An 18965-nucleotide genomic window follows, 5' to 3' on the forward strand; every position below is an offset into this window, starting at 1 on the left:
GATTTCCCTCAAAAGATACAGTGAAAAATAAACTCACAAGGATGACGTCTGGACTGGTGCTTCGGCTGCTTCCCAACCGGCTCTTCCCTTCCCATGTCAGTGTGCCCATAGGCGAGCGGCATGGCGTGCTCAAGGGCGATCGACACGGCGTGCTCAAGGGTGAGCGCCCAGGGGACTTGTCTCCTCTGTTCTGTAGTTTCAGCCCGACCTTGTGGCGATTCAGTGTCTTCAGGAGGTCAGTTGTTTCTTCTGAGCTCATGTTGTCAAAGTAGATGGTAGCGCCCACGATTTGGTCACCTGTGAATGGCAGATGAACAACAAAGCGAGTTGAAAACGATGGTTCTGTGTGTACTACGTAAGTGAGACTTGATCAACTAAGACTAAGACTAAAAGACTATGGTTTTTGATATTTAGTTGACTAAGACTAGACTAAGACTAAACAATTTCAGATTACTAAATATAACTAAAACTAAATGGTGTGTTATTCAAAAGACTAAAAGTGCGTTCAGACTATGTATATTCGCCTCGTTTCGTCCCGTTTGTGTTGCGCCATGTCGCGCCGCTCCCGTTCGCACAACTATCGTCTGCATTGACTTTGTATGTAATCGCGCCGCTCTAACCATCCAAGTCTGAACGCAGCTTAAGACTAAATCAGAATTTGCTGTAAAAATGAACACTGACTGTACCATAGCTTTGATAAGTGATAAAGATCAAAGATTAGATACCTTCATATACTTTTCCAGACCGTGCTGCAGGTGACTCCCCTTTCACCTCTGTGACGAACATTTCTCCCTCACCGGTCCGCTCAATGGTTAGGCCAGTTTTGTCTGCCCCCTCCCAGTCTGGGAAGAGTACTTCCCTGGTTTCTTCCTCTTCAGCCATCTGAAAATTAAGGAAGAGAGAGAGAAGGCACGAGGGAGTGAATGGAGGGAGAAGGAGAAAGGGAAAGAAATGTCAGGACTGTTATATCTATCATTTGAAAACACATTCATAATATAAGAAATGACACCTGGTCAACAAATACCTTGTTGTACTGTTTATGAAATTAGTTTCTACCTTGTGTGTTTTGCGTTGCTATCCTTGAGTCCTGGTGTGATTGATAGAAACTGCTTCGGTTTTCCTGTAAAAATAGAGAACAAGATCATGAATCTTAAAGTGTGACAACAAAACAACATGAAGTACACTTGAAATTAAGCCATGTGACTCAAACCCTCACCCTAACCCTAACCTCCCACGGTGCAGCACACCTAAACCTAACCTTAACCCATGTCTAACCAATGACTAGTCTAAACTAAGTGTAAGGGCCAAATGACCACCAATGTCAAACACCTTTTATGTAACCTTGGGGTGGCGCTGTTGTTTACATAAGCGTCAAGTTCACGGGCATGGTGAGGGAAGGATTGACCCGGAAGGGCAAACAGCTTTGACCGCAGGTACGTCAGCACTTTGAAATGGTGTGGAGCGAAATGTTTGAGGGTTCAGTCTGAAATATCTGTTTCTGTAATATATTCTAATTATACTTTTTGCTTCTGAAATTGCAGATCTGATGCTGTACACACTGAATGGTGGAATAAACATGTTAAACGCATGAAGAGCTTGCATGTGTGTTATTGAGGCGGACACACACAATGAACCAACAGTACGGCATTAACATAGCGCGTCAGCCAGGTCCAGCTACGGATCAATCCATAGAGAGATCCGTATGAGACGGAGGCTCTAATACTAAGTATGCACCCCATGAGACTAGGCCTGTCACAATCACTACATAATCGCCTAATCACAATTTATTTTCGCATAATCGTCATAATCATGAAGAGCAAATATTTTCGAGTAAAATTTCAGTGCTACATGTAACATGTGACACATTTGCATGTAATATGTAAAGCACCTGGTAATTCTTGCTTGTAGGATTTGATAATGAACACTAGATGGCAGCTGAACCCAGAAGGAGACAAGTCTATGTTCTCTAGCTCCCAGTTACCAAATTGCTGCCTCCCTCTCTCCTCTTTAGTCTTTACACTCCATGTTGTGGAAATTTGGTTAGAGTGCATGAGACCACACCCTGCCCTGAGGAAGGCAGCCTGATCCTGCGCCTACACCTCCGCTCCAATGTCAATAGAGAGAACAATGATGGTTGAAACTGCCTTTCTTTCTGGAAGCACACATGCACATAAAGACTGGCCGGACACCACACACACACGCATCAATGCAAAAACCCTTACACATGCATGCACGCACGCACACACGTATATATACACACACACACGCATGCACACATGCGCACACACACACACACACACACACACACACACACACACACACACATACACACATACACACACACACACACACACACACACACACACACACACACACACACACACACACACACACATCATAATGGTCAGATCAGCACTGTCATACACAGACACAAACATGCACCCAAACATGTGCAGGCACCAACCAGCAAGCCTAGTGGTATACACAGACACTATAGCCTGCAGGCATTATGACTACTATTGGTGAGATATTTTCCTGGTTGCAATTGTAACCACCATGGCTACATGAAGTTGGTTACCTTTAATGTGTGTGAGCTGGTGAATATTATTCACATTAACATTTAGGAAATATTAATGGCATTATTTGTCTTTTGATTAGACCGTTTTCAACCATGAGAAAACATGTTAATGTTGTCATAACAATGCCACCTTTTCTTTGACTAACGAAATTAAATGAGCAAGAATGAATAGTTCCTATGTTAGCTTACATTCAAGAAACAGCTTTGCACAAACTTCCAGAATTGCTGTATCCACGTGTTGTGCACTGTAACCACAAAACACGATGGAAACATTCACTCGCAACACAGCAACGGCAAAGTTTGTTTACATCTTTTCCCTGTGCCCGAGTGACTCCTGCCTCTTCAAACATGCTGACTACTGTAGTCCTACCCACTCTCCTCTTTGGAACAGACAACCCATTGTTTCATTAATACCAACCTCTCCACAACCCACCCCTGCAATTACACAGGCCTGTCTGAGCCAGTGCTCTACCTAGCCAGATAGTTTGCATGATTTCATACTTTGGTGCACCAGTGTTTCAGCTTCCACACACAGTCAAGTCCAGCGTGTTAATTGAACTCTATGAGTGTGTAAAAACTGACCTTCTGGTCCATTTGGACACCCCTGGAGTTCAATGAACATGCTGGATTTGTGTAGATATGTGTGTGTGTGTGTGTGTGTGTGTGTGTGTGTGTGTGTGTGTGTGTGTGTGTGTGTGTGTGTGTGTGTGTGTGTGTGTGTGTGTGTGTGCGTGCGTGCGTGCGTGCGTGCGTGCGTGCGTGCGTGCGTGCGTGCGTGCGTGCGTGCGTGCGTGTGGATATGTTTTATAATGTCCAACGCAGGGTGTGCTTTCGGCATTTAAACATTTCAATTAAACTGATTAGCGATCAACAGCAGAATCAGTTTGATTCTGGGCGAGTCTTCCCCAATCATTTCTGTACAACTATTCAGCATGTTTCACTACATTGTCCAGTTGACTCTAATCAACCTATATACAGTAAATGGAAAAGTTTATCAACAGGATAGAACAAAAGAAACAGGATGTGATGTGAGTCACAGCAATGACTGATTGTCTGTTTTCATGGGGTTACCATGGCAACCAAAGTCCAACCAGAGCTCCATTGCATTACAGGAATTCTGTGAGTTTGGTCACTCTATGCTTCAATAGAATGAAGCAAGAGTGGCCAGTCACAACATGAAGCAATTAATACCAAGGTATATTCCTTGTGTATCTAGAACCTAGACACACACTTGAGTGGCATATTTAAACCCTCTCTAGAACAGTGGTTCCAAACTAGTGAAAATAGCAGATCTACAAGTGCACAACATGGTGCGAAGTGACGTGTTGCGAGCTTGTAGATCGTCTATTTTCACTACTTCTTAATCTTAAGTAGGCCTATTGTTATTTTATTTTTTATTTATAGAAGTCTTAGATTTGTTTGTTTGTCTGTTTTAAAATGTATGAAATTATTTAAAAAACAATTGGTCCATGACACCCAAATGGGTCTCAACCCACTGTTTGGGAAAGACTTTCTAAACTGGACCTGAGATGGCTGGGGTTCAAGTGGTTAACATGTTATTAACATGTTACACAAATTAATTTGAAAGTGCTGCTTTGACCAGTCTCTGACCTGTGTGTCCTTCCAGTTCAGACTGGAATCTTGTGGTTAAGATGAGCAGCCATGTGATTAGAGGCACTAATTCAATGTGTGTGTATAATGTCTTCGGAAGAGCAATTACAAAAAAGATCTTTGTGGTGTTGTAACATATTGTGTCTTTGCCTCTGGCATCAACCAAAGATCTTATCTCTGATCATGGCATGCAGCCTCACAGCTTGACTGACAGTTCATAAAAAAGGGGGGAAAAAAGAAGGAAGGTTTCGGTTCATAAGAAGGAAGTGTGTTGAGTGTTCAGATGTCACTTTCTGGCATATTTCGCCCAGTTTTTTTTCCTCATTTGCTCTGTCTTGCAGACATATCCTTCATAGAATGCAGCTCAGGGAAGCGATAATGTCTGAATAGCTCGCTGCCTTTTTCTGTCATTGGAATGTCCCATTTTTGCACTCCTATAAATAACATAATTGCCCCAGTAATCCGCCAAAGTGAGGGGTGAAGGTGAGACCCGCCCCCATTCAGATAGTCAAGACATGTGTTGGCTATTGTGGTAACACGCTCTGCCATGCTGCTCAGCCAGATAACAGCATGCTGAGACCAGAGGAAAACGATAAAGAAAAGGGATCTGCGCTACAGTATGTGCCACTAGCCACCAGGCCACCCGACACTCTCGCCACACTCCCATTGCACGTTGTATCATTTTAATCCAACAAGGGAACTGGAGAAAAGATGACACGAGCATGTGATGTGTTCAATGGAGCCCTGGAAATATGAAACCACACACACCCGTACATCATGATTCCAGAGGAGAGATGGCTTTGTGTACTGTACGTGTGCACACATTTCAGAAGGAAACAAGCGTTAACTTGGAATGTTTACCAATCTCACAACCTATCTCTGCCCTACAGGCAGTGTGCGTTTTCTGTACAGTTTTAATCTTGTGAGGGTTTTCCATATTCTCAAAGCTATGTCAACATGCCTTGCATCCGTTCTCAGGTTGTTTATCAAACATTTCCTTGGTGGGGCCCTCTACGGTAGCAATTGTTGGATTTACTATAAGCTTCATAATAGAGATAATCGGGAGTTGTGCATTCTTTGGTAGATTTTTACACCTATGAGACACACTGATAGAGGAAGAAGAAATACCCTGTAGATGTCTAAATGATCAACTGATTATACTGTACTGCTTTCATATTAAACAGAGAAACAAAATACACCAAATGACAGAATACATTTTCATTTCAATGCAGCAAATCCCTGCGGCAAGAACAGGGAACTCCGTAATTTGACGCAGATCAGTCATGGTGAAAATGATGTGAGACAGGCATAAACCAGTATGGGCTCCATCATACGGATAAGTTAGGGTGCTAAGGACACATCAATAAGCAGCTACTTTGTAATGTTATGTAGATAGCAAACTGGTATTCCTACTAGCTGTTCGGGCCACATCCAAGGGCACATTACAAGGCACAAGCCAATTAACACAAGTCAATAAATAGACCATGGTCATGCGTGATTGGGAATAATGCAAAATGCATGCAATGCCTTGAGGTAATATGAAGCTGGTCTCAAAAATAGCCTGTGGGCAGCTTCCAGGGCTGAATGGCATGGTCTAGGACCATTGGTTACAAATTGCATAGCACACAGACAGCAGACAACAACACGCAAGATATGGATGGTGTTTATGCCAAAGATGACACCATCAACTGGCTGAACGCTACACACTGACACAGACATCTCCTCTCTCTCTTTATGTCAGAGTGTCTGTTGGTCACTCTCTCTAATATAACGTGTATTCATGCAACGTTGTGCAAAAGAACCCCTTGGATGATGTTAGCAACCCAATCAGCAGCGGCGAAGACATGGATTTATCTGATTAGCTCATGAAGATTGAGAAGATTGGGATGGGGAAACTGCCAGTAACAATGCAATATGGCCTGGGAACAGAGACAACAGGTGGCACATTATTCTTATGTTAATTTCCCCATTCTTCATTTTCAATCTACTGTCATTATAGGCAGACATTTTCAAAATAATTTCCCCCCCAAATGTTTTCAAAGAATAAAAAAAAAAGACTGAACGTAGTCGATCTACAAGCTCACAAAGCACCGCAATGCGAAACATTGTGAGCTTTGTAGAAGGGCTATTTTTGGCATATTCGCCTTGTTGTGCTACACTGTCTTACAAAGTGTAAAATGTGGCTTATGTGGTCACGGCCGATTTATGCTTAGGTGACAATGTGTCATGCATGTCACGTTGTCAACCCGTTGTCAATGAAGCATAAATGAAGCTTTAAGAGTGTCTTGGATGTTCCACCATTCCCTCTGCTTCTGCAGCGTGTCGCTGCTCCCTAGACATCTACCACTATGAGGGCCATGGCGAAAATGAACCGTTAACTCTCAAACAAGGAGCGTTGTTATTGTTGGCGCCAACGGGTATTTACAAAAGCCCAGGCTCACAGAGGGAGGGCAAATCCAGCAGTTGTGTGTTCTCATCAACTCCCTGTGAGCAAGGGAGGAAAAACCACTTTGTTATTCTACTCTCCATCCTGAACATGAAGTGACCTCTGAGGCCACGCCCAGTAGGCCTACTCTCCATCCTGAACATGAAGTGACCTCTGAGGCCACGCCCAGTAGGCCTACTCTCCATCCTGAACATGAAGTGACCTCTGAGGCCACGCCCAGTAGGCCTACTCTCCATCCTGAACATGAAGTGACCTCTGAGGCCACGCCCAGTAGGCCTACTCTCCATCCTGAACATGAAGTGACCTCTCTGGCCACGCCCAGTAGGCCTACTCTCCATCCTGAACATGAAGTGACCTCTGAGGCCACACCCAGTAGGCCTACTCTCCATCCTGAACATGAAGTGACCTCTGAGGCCACGCCCAGTAGGCCTACTCTCCATCCTGAACATGAAGTGACCTCTGAGGCCACGCCCAGTAGGCCTACTCTCTAGAACTGTCTTTGTTTCTTCTTCTCTATATCGATCTCCCTAATGTCCCTAAGTCTCTCAAACTACCTAACTTTCCATAGATTATGATTTGTGTACACACACACACACACACACACACACACACACACACACACACACACACACACACACACACCCCCACACACACACACACACACACACACACACACACACACACACACACTTATACAATTTAGATCTATTCTAGACTCTACTCTAGATCATAAATCAGCCCCATAACAGTTCTAGAGTGAACTGTTGGCCTGTCCTTGTTCTCATACTGTACATTTGACTTGTTCCTGGCAGCGAGTAGGGCAGAGGCTGGAGAGCACCGGGTGAGAGGGAAGGAAGGAAATCAAAGGGATGGAAAGAGGCAGAGGTGGGAAGCACATGGGATGAAGAAGAGGTGGATAGTGGGTACATGGAAATGGTAAAAAGGGGGAAAAAAAGAAAAACGATCTGAGAGGAAGGGAAAGTGGGAAAGTGAGACGGAGAGGGACACAGTTCCTGAATAGAATATACTGTACACACCTTTTGGGTGTACAATGTATTAGTATAAGATATAATTTTAACTTGTGTCACATTAAGGGGTTTCTCACCCCAATGTGTATTCACTCTGTATCGGCTACAGTAACTATCAATGGCGGAAAGATCACAAGACGTGAGAAGAATGACAAATGGACTCTGAAGAGAAACCTGTCAACAGTACAATTAGTAAATTACCAAGCTTGCCATACATGCATTGTACCAAAACATCATATTTATCAGGGAAGAGAGAGCTGAAAAACGGTAACACCCCAAAGCAAAATCATATGATCAGATATGGATGGCAGTCTACTGTAAATAAGGCGGTTTGTTCAGAGGATCATAAGACATACAGGCAGTCTGTGATAGAGGCCATATCCATGAAAACAATCCTCTCTTCTTCTCTCTTTCTCATTTATTTTGCCATAGAGAGAGAGAGATAGAGAGAGCCATTCCTTAGGACACACGCCCATAATCAGATCAGTGCACATCAAAATCTGAGTTGGAGAGCCATGCAAAACTAGATTTGGGCACAGAAGCCTAAGGAAGGAAGGGAGTACGATGGAAGGAATGAGAGATGATCTCCTCTATCTGTCATCTTATATTGTGGTCTGGTATGTGGTGAGAGAGAGAAAAACTGCCGGGGGCAGCGGGGTAGTGGTAGTGGTAGTGGTGGTGATGTTGGTGGTGACGGTGGGGTGGGGGCATGAGGACAGCCAGACAGACAAAAGATTCTCTTAACTAGCCTGCAACCACAGATCATTTCTGGATACGCCTCCCCACTTTTGGTCTGTCAGTGGCCTACAAGGGCTGCATACGGTTTGGTTTGGGGTGTCTGTTGTCCTACTGTAGATACTCCCTCCTCTCTCTCTCTCTCTCTCTCTCTCTCTCTCTCTCTCTCTCTCTCTCCTCTCTCTCTCTCTCTCTCAAAAAAAAAAGAAATAAATCTTCTGCAGCTGCCAGCAACAAACAGTTAAACAGTGTGAGTTTTGGCGGGCTTCTGACATGGGGGGTGAGGGGGCGGGGGGTGTTCGAGTGGAACAGGTGGCTGAGCCGTAGTGGGATGGGGGTGGAGGTGAGCTGAAGCAGCCAAGTGTCAAGTTTCCACAAGGCAACCCTTTCACAGCTGAATAGTGGCATGACCTTCCAGGTTCAAAAGAGGCTTCGCAACAAACATTCCAAAAGCATTTTGGAGTCTGGCATCGGAGAAGCTTGGGTTCCGTTTGAAAGCCATACAAGAGATAGTTGTTCTGAGGTGACCCTGTCTAGATAGCCTGGAAGAATCTATGTTTTGCCTCCCTTAAGAGAAGTGCCCTTTGTTGTGATGCCATTATCACTGAGGGATGTGTTTGCAATTGGATACTTACTGCAGATTGCTCAAGCAAGGCCAAGGGCTCTCAGTCTAAGGCTTTGGTTCTTGTCTTCTTTATTTCTGTTGATGAAGAGGAAAAAAAGAAATTGGGATTAGTTACGGAGTTTGACAATTCATTTTAATGAAAATAAACATGAGATGAGACTTGAAAATCTGGTTCTTATTATCTTATGTAAAACTAAACTAAATCAAATGTATTTCATTCTTATCCAGCTCCTGCTGACGCAAGGCACATCCACTGTGTCAAAGAGATAAAGAGACACATTCCTTTGATAAGAGCCAAGCTTGCACTGAGAGGAATGACCGCAAATCACACATACAAATTTCACTTTGGTTTTATGTTTACATGCCTCTTGGTGGAACCTCACCTTCAAGAGAATACATTGATCAGTCAAATTCCTCAGATGGTTTAATGATTACCCTATGAGTATGAAGTATGTACGGTGCGGGCTGGTAATTATGCAAAACTCTCCCTAAAAGTAAATACATTAAGCTAGTGGTGGAAGTATGCCCCAACAGAGTGTCTTTCAGCTCAACTGAATAAGACACGTCTCATGTTAGTTGACATAAACGTGATGGGAGGCAGTGTACTGTAGTCCAAGGGAATTCAAGATTCTCAGTTGAAACTCTGGAGGTTTCTTTTAAAGAGACACAACCCATTTTCATTTTCTGGTGGTTTAGACAGGAATGTAAAACAAGGCAACAATCTAAACAGGGCAGCAGACTGAAATGTAGCCTAGTTTCATTTACGGGGTGAGTGATGATCGACAGGCTAGATGTGGAATATGGAGCCACCATGGCATTACAATCATACCACTGGAACTATTCACACGCAGACCATTGCACACAACAAAGATGCAGGGCACAGGTCACCTCCTTGCCTCTACTGCGGCCAAACCAAGACAGCCGCAAACTCCAAAATATCAGATCTGGTTTATTTGAAATTATGGGTTTGGGACTTCCAGGAGAGAACAACAACACATGGCAATGTTGCTAAAATATTGCTCCTTTTCTATACACAAAGCTCAGCTAGAGACAGAAACAAAGGGTTCACCTTGCTTTACAGAACAATATATGTAATTACACAGAGTAGTGTCCCTCCGAGCGATGTAGATTTATAGGTCTGCTAATGTTGAGGCTAACCTCAGCAAGTGCAACATGTCAAGCGGGGACCAAATTAATTGAGATAAATGCTTGGAAACCAACATGTCCAAAATGATGTAACTATTTGAGGCATGGTTATAGCATCAGCCACACATCATACTCATATGTATATTATAACTGATTTGAGGTATCTTGCACCTCGAGACATTTGGATGGTCATTTATCTTCAAATGAGTACGGTAGCTTTATAGCACCCTGCTAAATGCAAGTCATAAAAGTATATATAAACTTGTGTTTGATGACTACTACTCTGACTTCACATCAGTGCTTATGACTATATATTTTTGTATTCATACTTTTTTTTGTTTTTCAATATTGGCATAATTTGGAATTGAACCCCTTAAAACCATGTGTAATTTTATATTTTTGCGTTGGCTATTCAAAAATAGCAGATACAAGCAATACAAGCTCACAGCACATCACTTTGTGCAACCCTGTGAACTTGTACACTATTTTTGAACATGTTTTACATATCTTAAGTGTGCGAACTACTGATTTATTAGGCATTTGTAGAATCTGCCTCAAGTCTTAAACGGTTAAAAGTGGAGGTTCTAGGTTGTATGCCAAGTTAATCTACCGGTATAGTCTCACTTCTACTCACCCAAACTCACCTTAGGGTGATTATCACTAGGGGCACATCATGAAACAAAGACGAGGAGTCTTCCAAAGTCCCAAGAGCAACAAAACCAGACTTTAGGTATGTATCCACAGGCATCTACCAGTGGGAACATGTCTAATGTATAAATACTTCTTTGACAGGTTTTCAAACCTAGTCATTACCCCCCCTGCCTCAGTTGTCCAATAACTTACACTTCTCATTACTCAAAGGAAAATGAGGCCAAATAACTATGTTTGTAGTACTCTGCAATAATTGACCACTTCGCCTCTAAACAGCAAACTCATAAACAAGTGTGTTATTTTAGAGCGAAAGTATGTAAATGGCTGAGGCGAAAGTGAGAGTTTGTCCAACTATGCATCGTTGCGTTAATTAGTCTGTGCTTACCTGCTGAAGCAGTGGTGCACAAACCAAGCATTTCATTTCACCCATACATGTTGTAAGTGTTGATCCGGTGGTTTATTAACCGATGGTGAGTATCATTTCACACTGCGATCAGTTATTTCAAACCACCATTCAAGCCTGTCATCGCAACCCTCCCCCTATCTTACCGTTGCATTGTGTGGCTAATTTCACATTGGAACAGGGCCCTTACTGAAATAGATGGGACACAGCGATGATAAATGCCAGCCAATGTGTGGCCGTCTCTGTGTTTGTGTAGGGGGACTCGTATGATAGCAGCTGTGCACACTTTTTAGACAATACAGTCTTGGTTTATGTATGTAATGTAACTACACATTGTCACGCGGTGTGTGTGTGTGTGTGTGTGTGTGTGTGTGTGTGTGTGTGTGTGTGTGTGTGTGTGTGTGTGTGTGTGTGTGTGTGTGTGTGTGTGTGTGTGTGTGTGGTGGGGGGGGGGAGTGAATGATATGCAGACTTTTGGAAGCAAATGTGAGAATTCAGTTTGCATCATTGGCTGATGTGTATTTGCATGTCATGAGGTGATGCTCATGACATGTTTTCGCAAGATAAAGTGAACGATACGCAGACTTTTGTAAGAATGTGTGAGTTTGTGAGAAGTGAGAATTGACTTTGCATCATTGGCTGATGTGTATTTACATGTCATGAGGTGATGCTCATGACATGTTTTTGCAAGATGTGTTGAAGCATGACAGACTGAAGGGATACACTGCATGATTGGTGGGCCACTCCCATCCCTATTGACTAAGACTGCTGTCTTGTTTACATAATGACTCATATAATATCATATTTGTAACTGAGAATCAAACAGGGATCTGTTGAAACAGTGAAGATTAGCATTGCGATGGCAAATAATTGTCCCATAATACTGAATTACTGCAGATGTAATGCCCATATCTGGGCAAAGACGAAAATCTAAAGGTAAACAACATGCCTCTCACCATTGTCGGTTCTATTTTCAATGTCGTTATTGGACCTATAAAACAGTTCCAGAGTGACACACAATTTCACAGTAAAATGTGCTCATCAGGTTTTTTGGGGAAGCCCACAAAGCACATAATGCGATGTTGAATGGCGGAAACGCCGCGCCACATAGTCCACAAGGTAAACCATATCGCTCTCCCTGTGCTCTGCTTGCTGAGGGAGCAGCTCTCCGTAGAGCCCCACCCAGGCCTCCAGTCACACACATTCCTTGATAGAGCCGTCAGGCCAGCTGGAAGGGAGCCCGGCCTCTCCCCACGGTGACTAACTAAAAAAAAATGTCCTCTCTCTGGCTCTCTGAGGCTGACTTCTGCTCCGGCCTGTACCGACCACCCCACGCTTTGCCCCTCTGCCCACCGCCCGTCACCAGACCACTCTATACTCCCAACCCCAGAACTCTGCTCAAACAAACACGCATACCGAATTCAGCTACGGGTAGACACTCATAATAACATACACACTGACACGCACACACCGAGCATGTCGACACAGGGTCTAGCCAAACAGGATCCCCTTTCATGCCCAAGGCTTTAGCAATCATCATCATCATAGTCATAGGGATAGCTCCATCTTTGAATATGGGTGATAAATGTCCCACCCAAACGTCCCACCCAAGTCTACTACGTACATCCCAATTTCACTATACTTCTCCAGTCCATGCCCCACCTCTGTATCACAGATTGTGCTTTGGTACATAGTAATATCTTCATTTTTAACCAGGTCTCTTGCTCATATAGGAGATATTTGATCTTAAGTGACTACCTACTAGTCAAATTAAAGTAAAATCTACGAGTTGAACTTGAACCCAAATGGATTTGGGAAATTGGGTGTGTAGGTAGGTCAATCCGAAATTGGGATTAAATGAACCGTAAACAATCAATCCATCTGGTTGATTGGTTCAAACTGAACTGAGTGCATGTGTGATGATGATTAAATCAAACCCGTTAGTGACAAGGGCATTGTAGTGGTACTGGTGAGTGATAAGATTTGATTATGAGCAAATAGAGAGGCTTGTTCTGCAGGGAGAGAAGTGAGAGAGGGCAAAAGTAAGCAATGAGTTGAGACCAAATCGGACTTGTTATGAAAACAGAATAGCCTCTCTGTTCCTCTCCTCATTGTTGTTTGTGTGTGTGTGTGTGTGTGTGTGTGTGTGTGTGTGTGTGTGTGTGTGTGTGTGTGTGTGTGTACACCATACACAAGACTCAAGACTCAGGATACCAAGAGAGAACAGTGAGCAGTGGGCCTCTGGTATAGGGCTCACGCCTGCCTGAGAAACGTAGATAGGACATGCATGCGTGACACATATGAAAGGAATGAGCGTCAAAATAAATGGTTCCGTTCTATGCTCTGTAGTCCACAGAGCCCTAACCAAACCACAAGTCCTGCTCAAGACCAAAGCCTGCCCACTGACGCCAACTCAGCCTGCTGCTGATTAAACCATCGTGACTTTGGCAGGAGCCAGCCAGCGTGCACAAAATGGAATAGAACGGAAGAAAAGTAATTTAAAAGCTTCTTCTCTCAGTTTGAACAAGATCACAAACAAGAGGGCTGTATCAACAATGTACAATCACTCTCACTCAGTCTCATTCAGTCTCACTTTTCAACATGCAGAACATTGAGCATTGCCGAGCAAGAACTTTTTTCATAAGGGAACAAGAACTTTAGGTATGGCTGGGATTTTGAAATGACGCAGGCCTGACGGCTTGTGCCTTGGGACAATTTCAGAGCCAGGAACATTGAGCAACTAAGTATGGGGTAAATCGGGATGAAGGGAGGTGAGACTGCTTTTTGGCTGCAAAGTTGTGGACAGGACACAACAGAGATGAGGATGCAGATTTTCCAACACAGCGCGCACACGCGCACGCACACACGCACGCACGCACGCACGCACGCACACACACACACACACACACACACACACACACACACACACACACACACACACACACACACACACACACACACACACACACACACACACACACACACACAGACCTTTAACTTTAATTACCTCCAACTTTAAAACCACTGTCAACTTTTGCTAAACCCTACATTTGGCCAAATTTGAACCACATAATCTTAAAAAAGAAGATCCATTAGTCAAGACAGTCGCATTGAACCATAGCATAGCACAAAGCGTGAGCACATTAGCTGTGCGCCTTGAAGAAAAGTTCAGCCATGTATTGTGATGGAATGACGAGTCAAATGAAAGAGAGTAGAGCAGACCAGACATTTGTGAGAAGAGCCTTCCTTGACTATCTGTTGTCAGATAAAGGGAACCTAAACAACGCAAAATGTCTTTCCAAATTTACATTCCAAGTCCTTTTGCCCTTCTAGCACCCCATTCCAAACAGGATTCTTTAGATTTTCTTTCCTTTTTTCTTCTTTGTTTTATGGATGCCACATGTGATTCGTTACTCAGAGAAACTCAAAAAAGGTTAGGAGCACTGGGAGCGTTGGTTTGACAGTTAAGTGGGGGATGGGTGGCCCGGCATGTAGTACACCTACAGTTATGCAACGCTTATGAATATGGTATAGTTAGTACCATTCCCATAGGGGAGGAAAACACCTGGAGGCCAAACAGAAAGAATATCACAGGTCTGATGGTTCTCTGGGTGTGGTGATTCTTGTCTGATAAGAAAAATACAAAAAATAAGTCTCAATAACACGTGCACACACGCAGGGTGTAGCAATCAATCCATGTTAATACGTGACTTGCTGACTGTTGCACCATGGCCATATGAAAGACATAAGGCTCTTGGAGAGAGGTGGAACATTTAAACAGACTGGATTGCGTGCACATGTGCGGCTAAGACCCAACAGGGATGTTGGCCATGAGTTGCACTTGCCGTCTGAAGCACATGTCTCAAATCTGTATTTCTAACTGACTAAGCTAGTGATGCTAATGATAGGCCCATATGGGGAATAGTCCAAACTAACTGAAACATTCCAAACTAGATGTATGCGCAGGGAGTGGTTGTTTGGGTGTATTCCCTAGAGAGACTTATAATCACAAACTACGTTTAGAACCTTTTTATTCCACGATGGAGAATGGGGGATTTTATTCCAGAGTAGACCGTAATCAATGCATATATACTGCAAGGTCATTGTCACTGCTGTGCTTGCGTCTGTAGTGTTGTACATCTGAAAGTGCAATTGTTTGAGCACAGCGATCTCCAGGGAGGCTCTGCTTGATCTACAGGATGTCCGAGGGACCAATAAGGCCCCTAAATTAAACATAAAGTGAGAAAAGACAACAAACGTTAATTTGATCACAATCAGCTGGCTCCCACTTTCAGCTCATTCTCTTCAACCAAACTCCCTCTTCCCCTATGTCCCTCCCTCCTCCGCTTCACTCCCTTCCTCCTTCCATCCACCCCCTCAACAAGCCCATGAGGAAATGGCAGAGGAAGTGTGCTCGAGTCCGGGTTCTTTCCGTTTCACACTGGCGCGCCTGAGTAACACCACTGCTCTCCTCCTCTCTGTTGCCAGTCAGCAGGGAAAGCTTATATGACAGCTCCAGGGACGTGATGTGATAAATATCTTAGCATGGAGTCATGGACCAGCTAACACGCTATAACACTCATGAGGCACGTGCAAGTCTTTGAAGCAGTTGAGATGTTGTTTACCAGATAGGCCATGAGGGGCCAAACCCATTGTCCCTGAAATTTTGTGTAGTGTCAGGAAACTGGTCCACTCTGATCTAATGCAAGTTAACAAGAATGAACGTTGCTTCATAGATAGTCGGTAGACTTAGTAGGCTTAAGCAATTCTATTATGAACAGAGAAAGAGAATGTATCTTTACTTTGTATGAACATCACTGATCATGTGCTGCCTTAAGATATCGCAGTTTGCCTGAAGCCAAGGTATGTACCGTCAGCTGACAAGTCAAGCTTTTAGCTTTAGGTAGTATATAGAACCGGTTCTGAGGTTTACTGTCCTACATAATGTATTTGCCTATTATATTAAGTTCCTGCCCACGCCTGTGGCAAAAATAACTACACGTAACAGTCTTCCCAACACATTACCAGTAGGTGTTACATGAAAGTTTTAGAGCACCAAGAAAGCATACTCGCAGACAATCAACATCCACAGGGTGACTGACCATATGGCTCTACAAACAAGCAGCTTGTGTCACAATCAATCGCCTTGACAAGAGCAATTCGAGAAATGCCTGACTTTTACAGCTTTGAGGCACTCAACGTATGCTTGTTGTGTGTTTCTGACAGCCTGTGGAGAGCACTCTCCTCTGAGAAGCAGCCTCCTCCTCACCACTCGGCAGAAATTACTTCAGGGTGTGGCAGGACAGAGTTGTGGAGGACAGGCAACAAAGCACAGTGAACATTTTTATTTCAGTCGAGCTATATGGAGCCTGTCTGTCCTGCACACTCTCTTCCTTATGCCGTCTTTTTCTGTAACTTTAACAAACACTGAATTGACTGTGTGGGTTACGTTACACAATGATATAACCTATAGCTGCACCTAGAAACATAACACTGTCACTACTCATTTAGATATAACGTAGGATGCAAAAAATAATCTCCTTCTACATTTAGGCAGATAAAAATGATTCCTTTTCTCCGAATGTGCTGCTGAGAAGTTCTGCTTTCCCCCTCTACGCCTCAAACCTGGTTTCAATTAGCTTGTCTTTCCAAACCACTACATTCCATTACTCCCCCTCTGCCCCAGCCCATCCCCCTCCTCTGCTCTCATACCCTCCCTCTTGCTCATTTTCTCCTCCCCTCCACAACCTGGCCAGAAGCCCAGGTTAAGAAAACCAAGGTAAACTTTTTTGGGAAAAAGAGAAGAAATCTCCGAAAGTCTACCCATGTAGACTTGACACAACCACGGACAACTTATCGCCTGACCTGTATTTTAACATTAATAAAGACGATATAAGTCTTGATAAAAATGTGAGCATAGCCTAAGTTTGTTTCTTCTCCCTTGGGTGCGCTTCGGCTTCGCTGGGAGAATACGCAGAAGCAAAGAAGGGAGGGGAACGGGAGAGGAGACGAGGAGGAGGAGAAGAAGAGAGGAGGGGTAAAATCCACACCCAAGCCTGTGGTTGCTTACATTTTACTTAGGGAAGTACCTTTAACTTTTAAAACCGTCTTCGTTTCAGACACAATTGAAATTACCAATAATGAAGATAGCATCGTAATTAACACGAAAAACGTATTTTATCTTGTGGCGTTTTCATAGAGAATCCATGTCTTCTCTCTAGCTACGTGTAGCATACGTGTATCCACGTTGCAGTGAAGTCAAATTACAGCACGAGTGTAGAACTTTCGGACATTAATATGATTACACCCCATTGATAATGTAATGAATAATAGGAACACAAAACCCCCTTGAAGATTTGGATACTGCTCACATGCACCTCAGGAAACCGTTTATGTGCGCATTAAAATAAATGCCATGTGTGTCCATTCATGTGAGTGGGTACACACCCACTTCTCATCTCAAACTCAAGAGAACAACTTGAAACAATACAATCACACTGATAATAGCCATCTAAGAATCATTGTGAAGTGAAGTCAAATTGTTGCCACAATGATGTAGGCCTGTGTGCATTTATTTTGCTTAAGTAACATTTATAAGATGCTCAACTTCACCGCAAGCCTAGCCTACTGCACACACTTTGGCAAAGTTATTAAAATATCATTACTATGCTTGAAACAAATGCAAAGCTGTCTACTGTTAGAAACAATACAATACAAAACTATAGTAGCAGTTTAGCTCAGGAATTCAACAGCAGAAACCACAATAAACATACGTTTAAAAGTTTAAAGTTTAAAAAAAAGTTTAGCCTATACTATATTTACCTTTGCGCAGTCTGGGCGCTAAGTCTCACACCAGCTTGAGCATCCTTAGCAGTTCTTCTGCCCCTGTCCCAGCCCAAGAAAAAGCACTTCTTCCCAGCCTGAACTTGCAGCCCAAAAGACTCTCTCACTCCTTTAGTATTTCTCTATCAACAGAGTTTCCAGGGCGTTTTTCCCCCTCCCTCCCTCTTTTTTTTTCTCTCTCTCTCTCTCTCCTCTTCTTGAGTGCTTTTCACTTTTTTGTGCGTGGCTGCTCGCTCTGCCTCTGGGCTGAGCAGAATGGTTGGACAGAGCAATGGGTAGGGCTCCTGGTTGCAGAGGGAGGGGAGGGCAACGGTGTAAGGGAGTGGTCCTTCACTTCTCTGGGTCGGCCCACCCACTGTTTGTCATAAAGGGCTCCAATATCATACAACAGAAGTCATTTGTACTTTTAGTTTACCAAGTGGGCAGTCCTTTGCTGCCTAGATAGCATAAATGATGAACACAATACATCTAAGCCCTGTAATCAGTGGTGTAAACTAAAGTAACATAAAGTACATTTATTCGAGTACTGTACTTAAGTACACTTTTGAGGTACTTTTACTTTACTGGAGTAAGTATGTCCAACTACATTTCAGAAGCAAATATTGTACTCTATGTCTATGTCATAGAGTAACCACTTCAGCCCTATATACATTTCGGCCATTTGAAAATAGCAGAAAAAGAGTTTTATACATTTAAAAACTTTTGAAACAGGACATTCTGCTTTTCTGCATAATGATTAGCCTACTTTCTACTTTTGGTACTTTAAGTATATTTTGATACCAATAGCCTACTTTTGTGCCTTTACTTGTAACAGAGTATTTCTACATTTCAGTAGGCCTATTGATACTTTTACTTAAGTAAAAACGTGAGCACTTTTTCCACCACTGCCTGCAATGAAA

The 18965-nt window shown here is 43.3% G+C and overlaps 1 protein-coding gene across 2 annotated transcripts in view; it reads right to left on the reverse strand.

Annotated features, from left to right (window-relative positions):
- Positions 1–18287, reverse strand: part of ahnak (AHNAK nucleoprotein) — a 40820-nt gene extending 22533 nt beyond the window's left edge. The window contains exons 1-5 of one of the 2 annotated variants that reach the window (XM_079498556.1): positions 18046–18287; positions 9034–9098; positions 1057–1120; positions 726–882; positions 47–297 (exon numbers count right to left, since the gene is read on the reverse strand). In XM_079498556.1, the coding sequence (XP_079354682.1) occupies positions 47–297; positions 726–882 (408 nt within the window). In that variant the 5' untranslated portion in view covers positions 1057–1120; positions 9034–9098; positions 18046–18287. Of the gene's footprint in view, positions 1–37; positions 298–725; positions 883–1056; positions 1121–9033; positions 9099–18045 lie in introns of both variants that reach the window. The other variant, XM_079498555.1, reaches the window with a different exon arrangement.
- Positions 18288–18965: the final 678 nt, after the last annotated feature.

This window comes from Electrona antarctica (genome assembly GCF_951216825.1).
Source record: "Electrona antarctica genome assembly, chromosome: 1".
NCBI classification, from domain to species: Eukaryota; Metazoa; Chordata; class Actinopteri; order Myctophiformes; family Myctophidae; genus Electrona; species Electrona antarctica.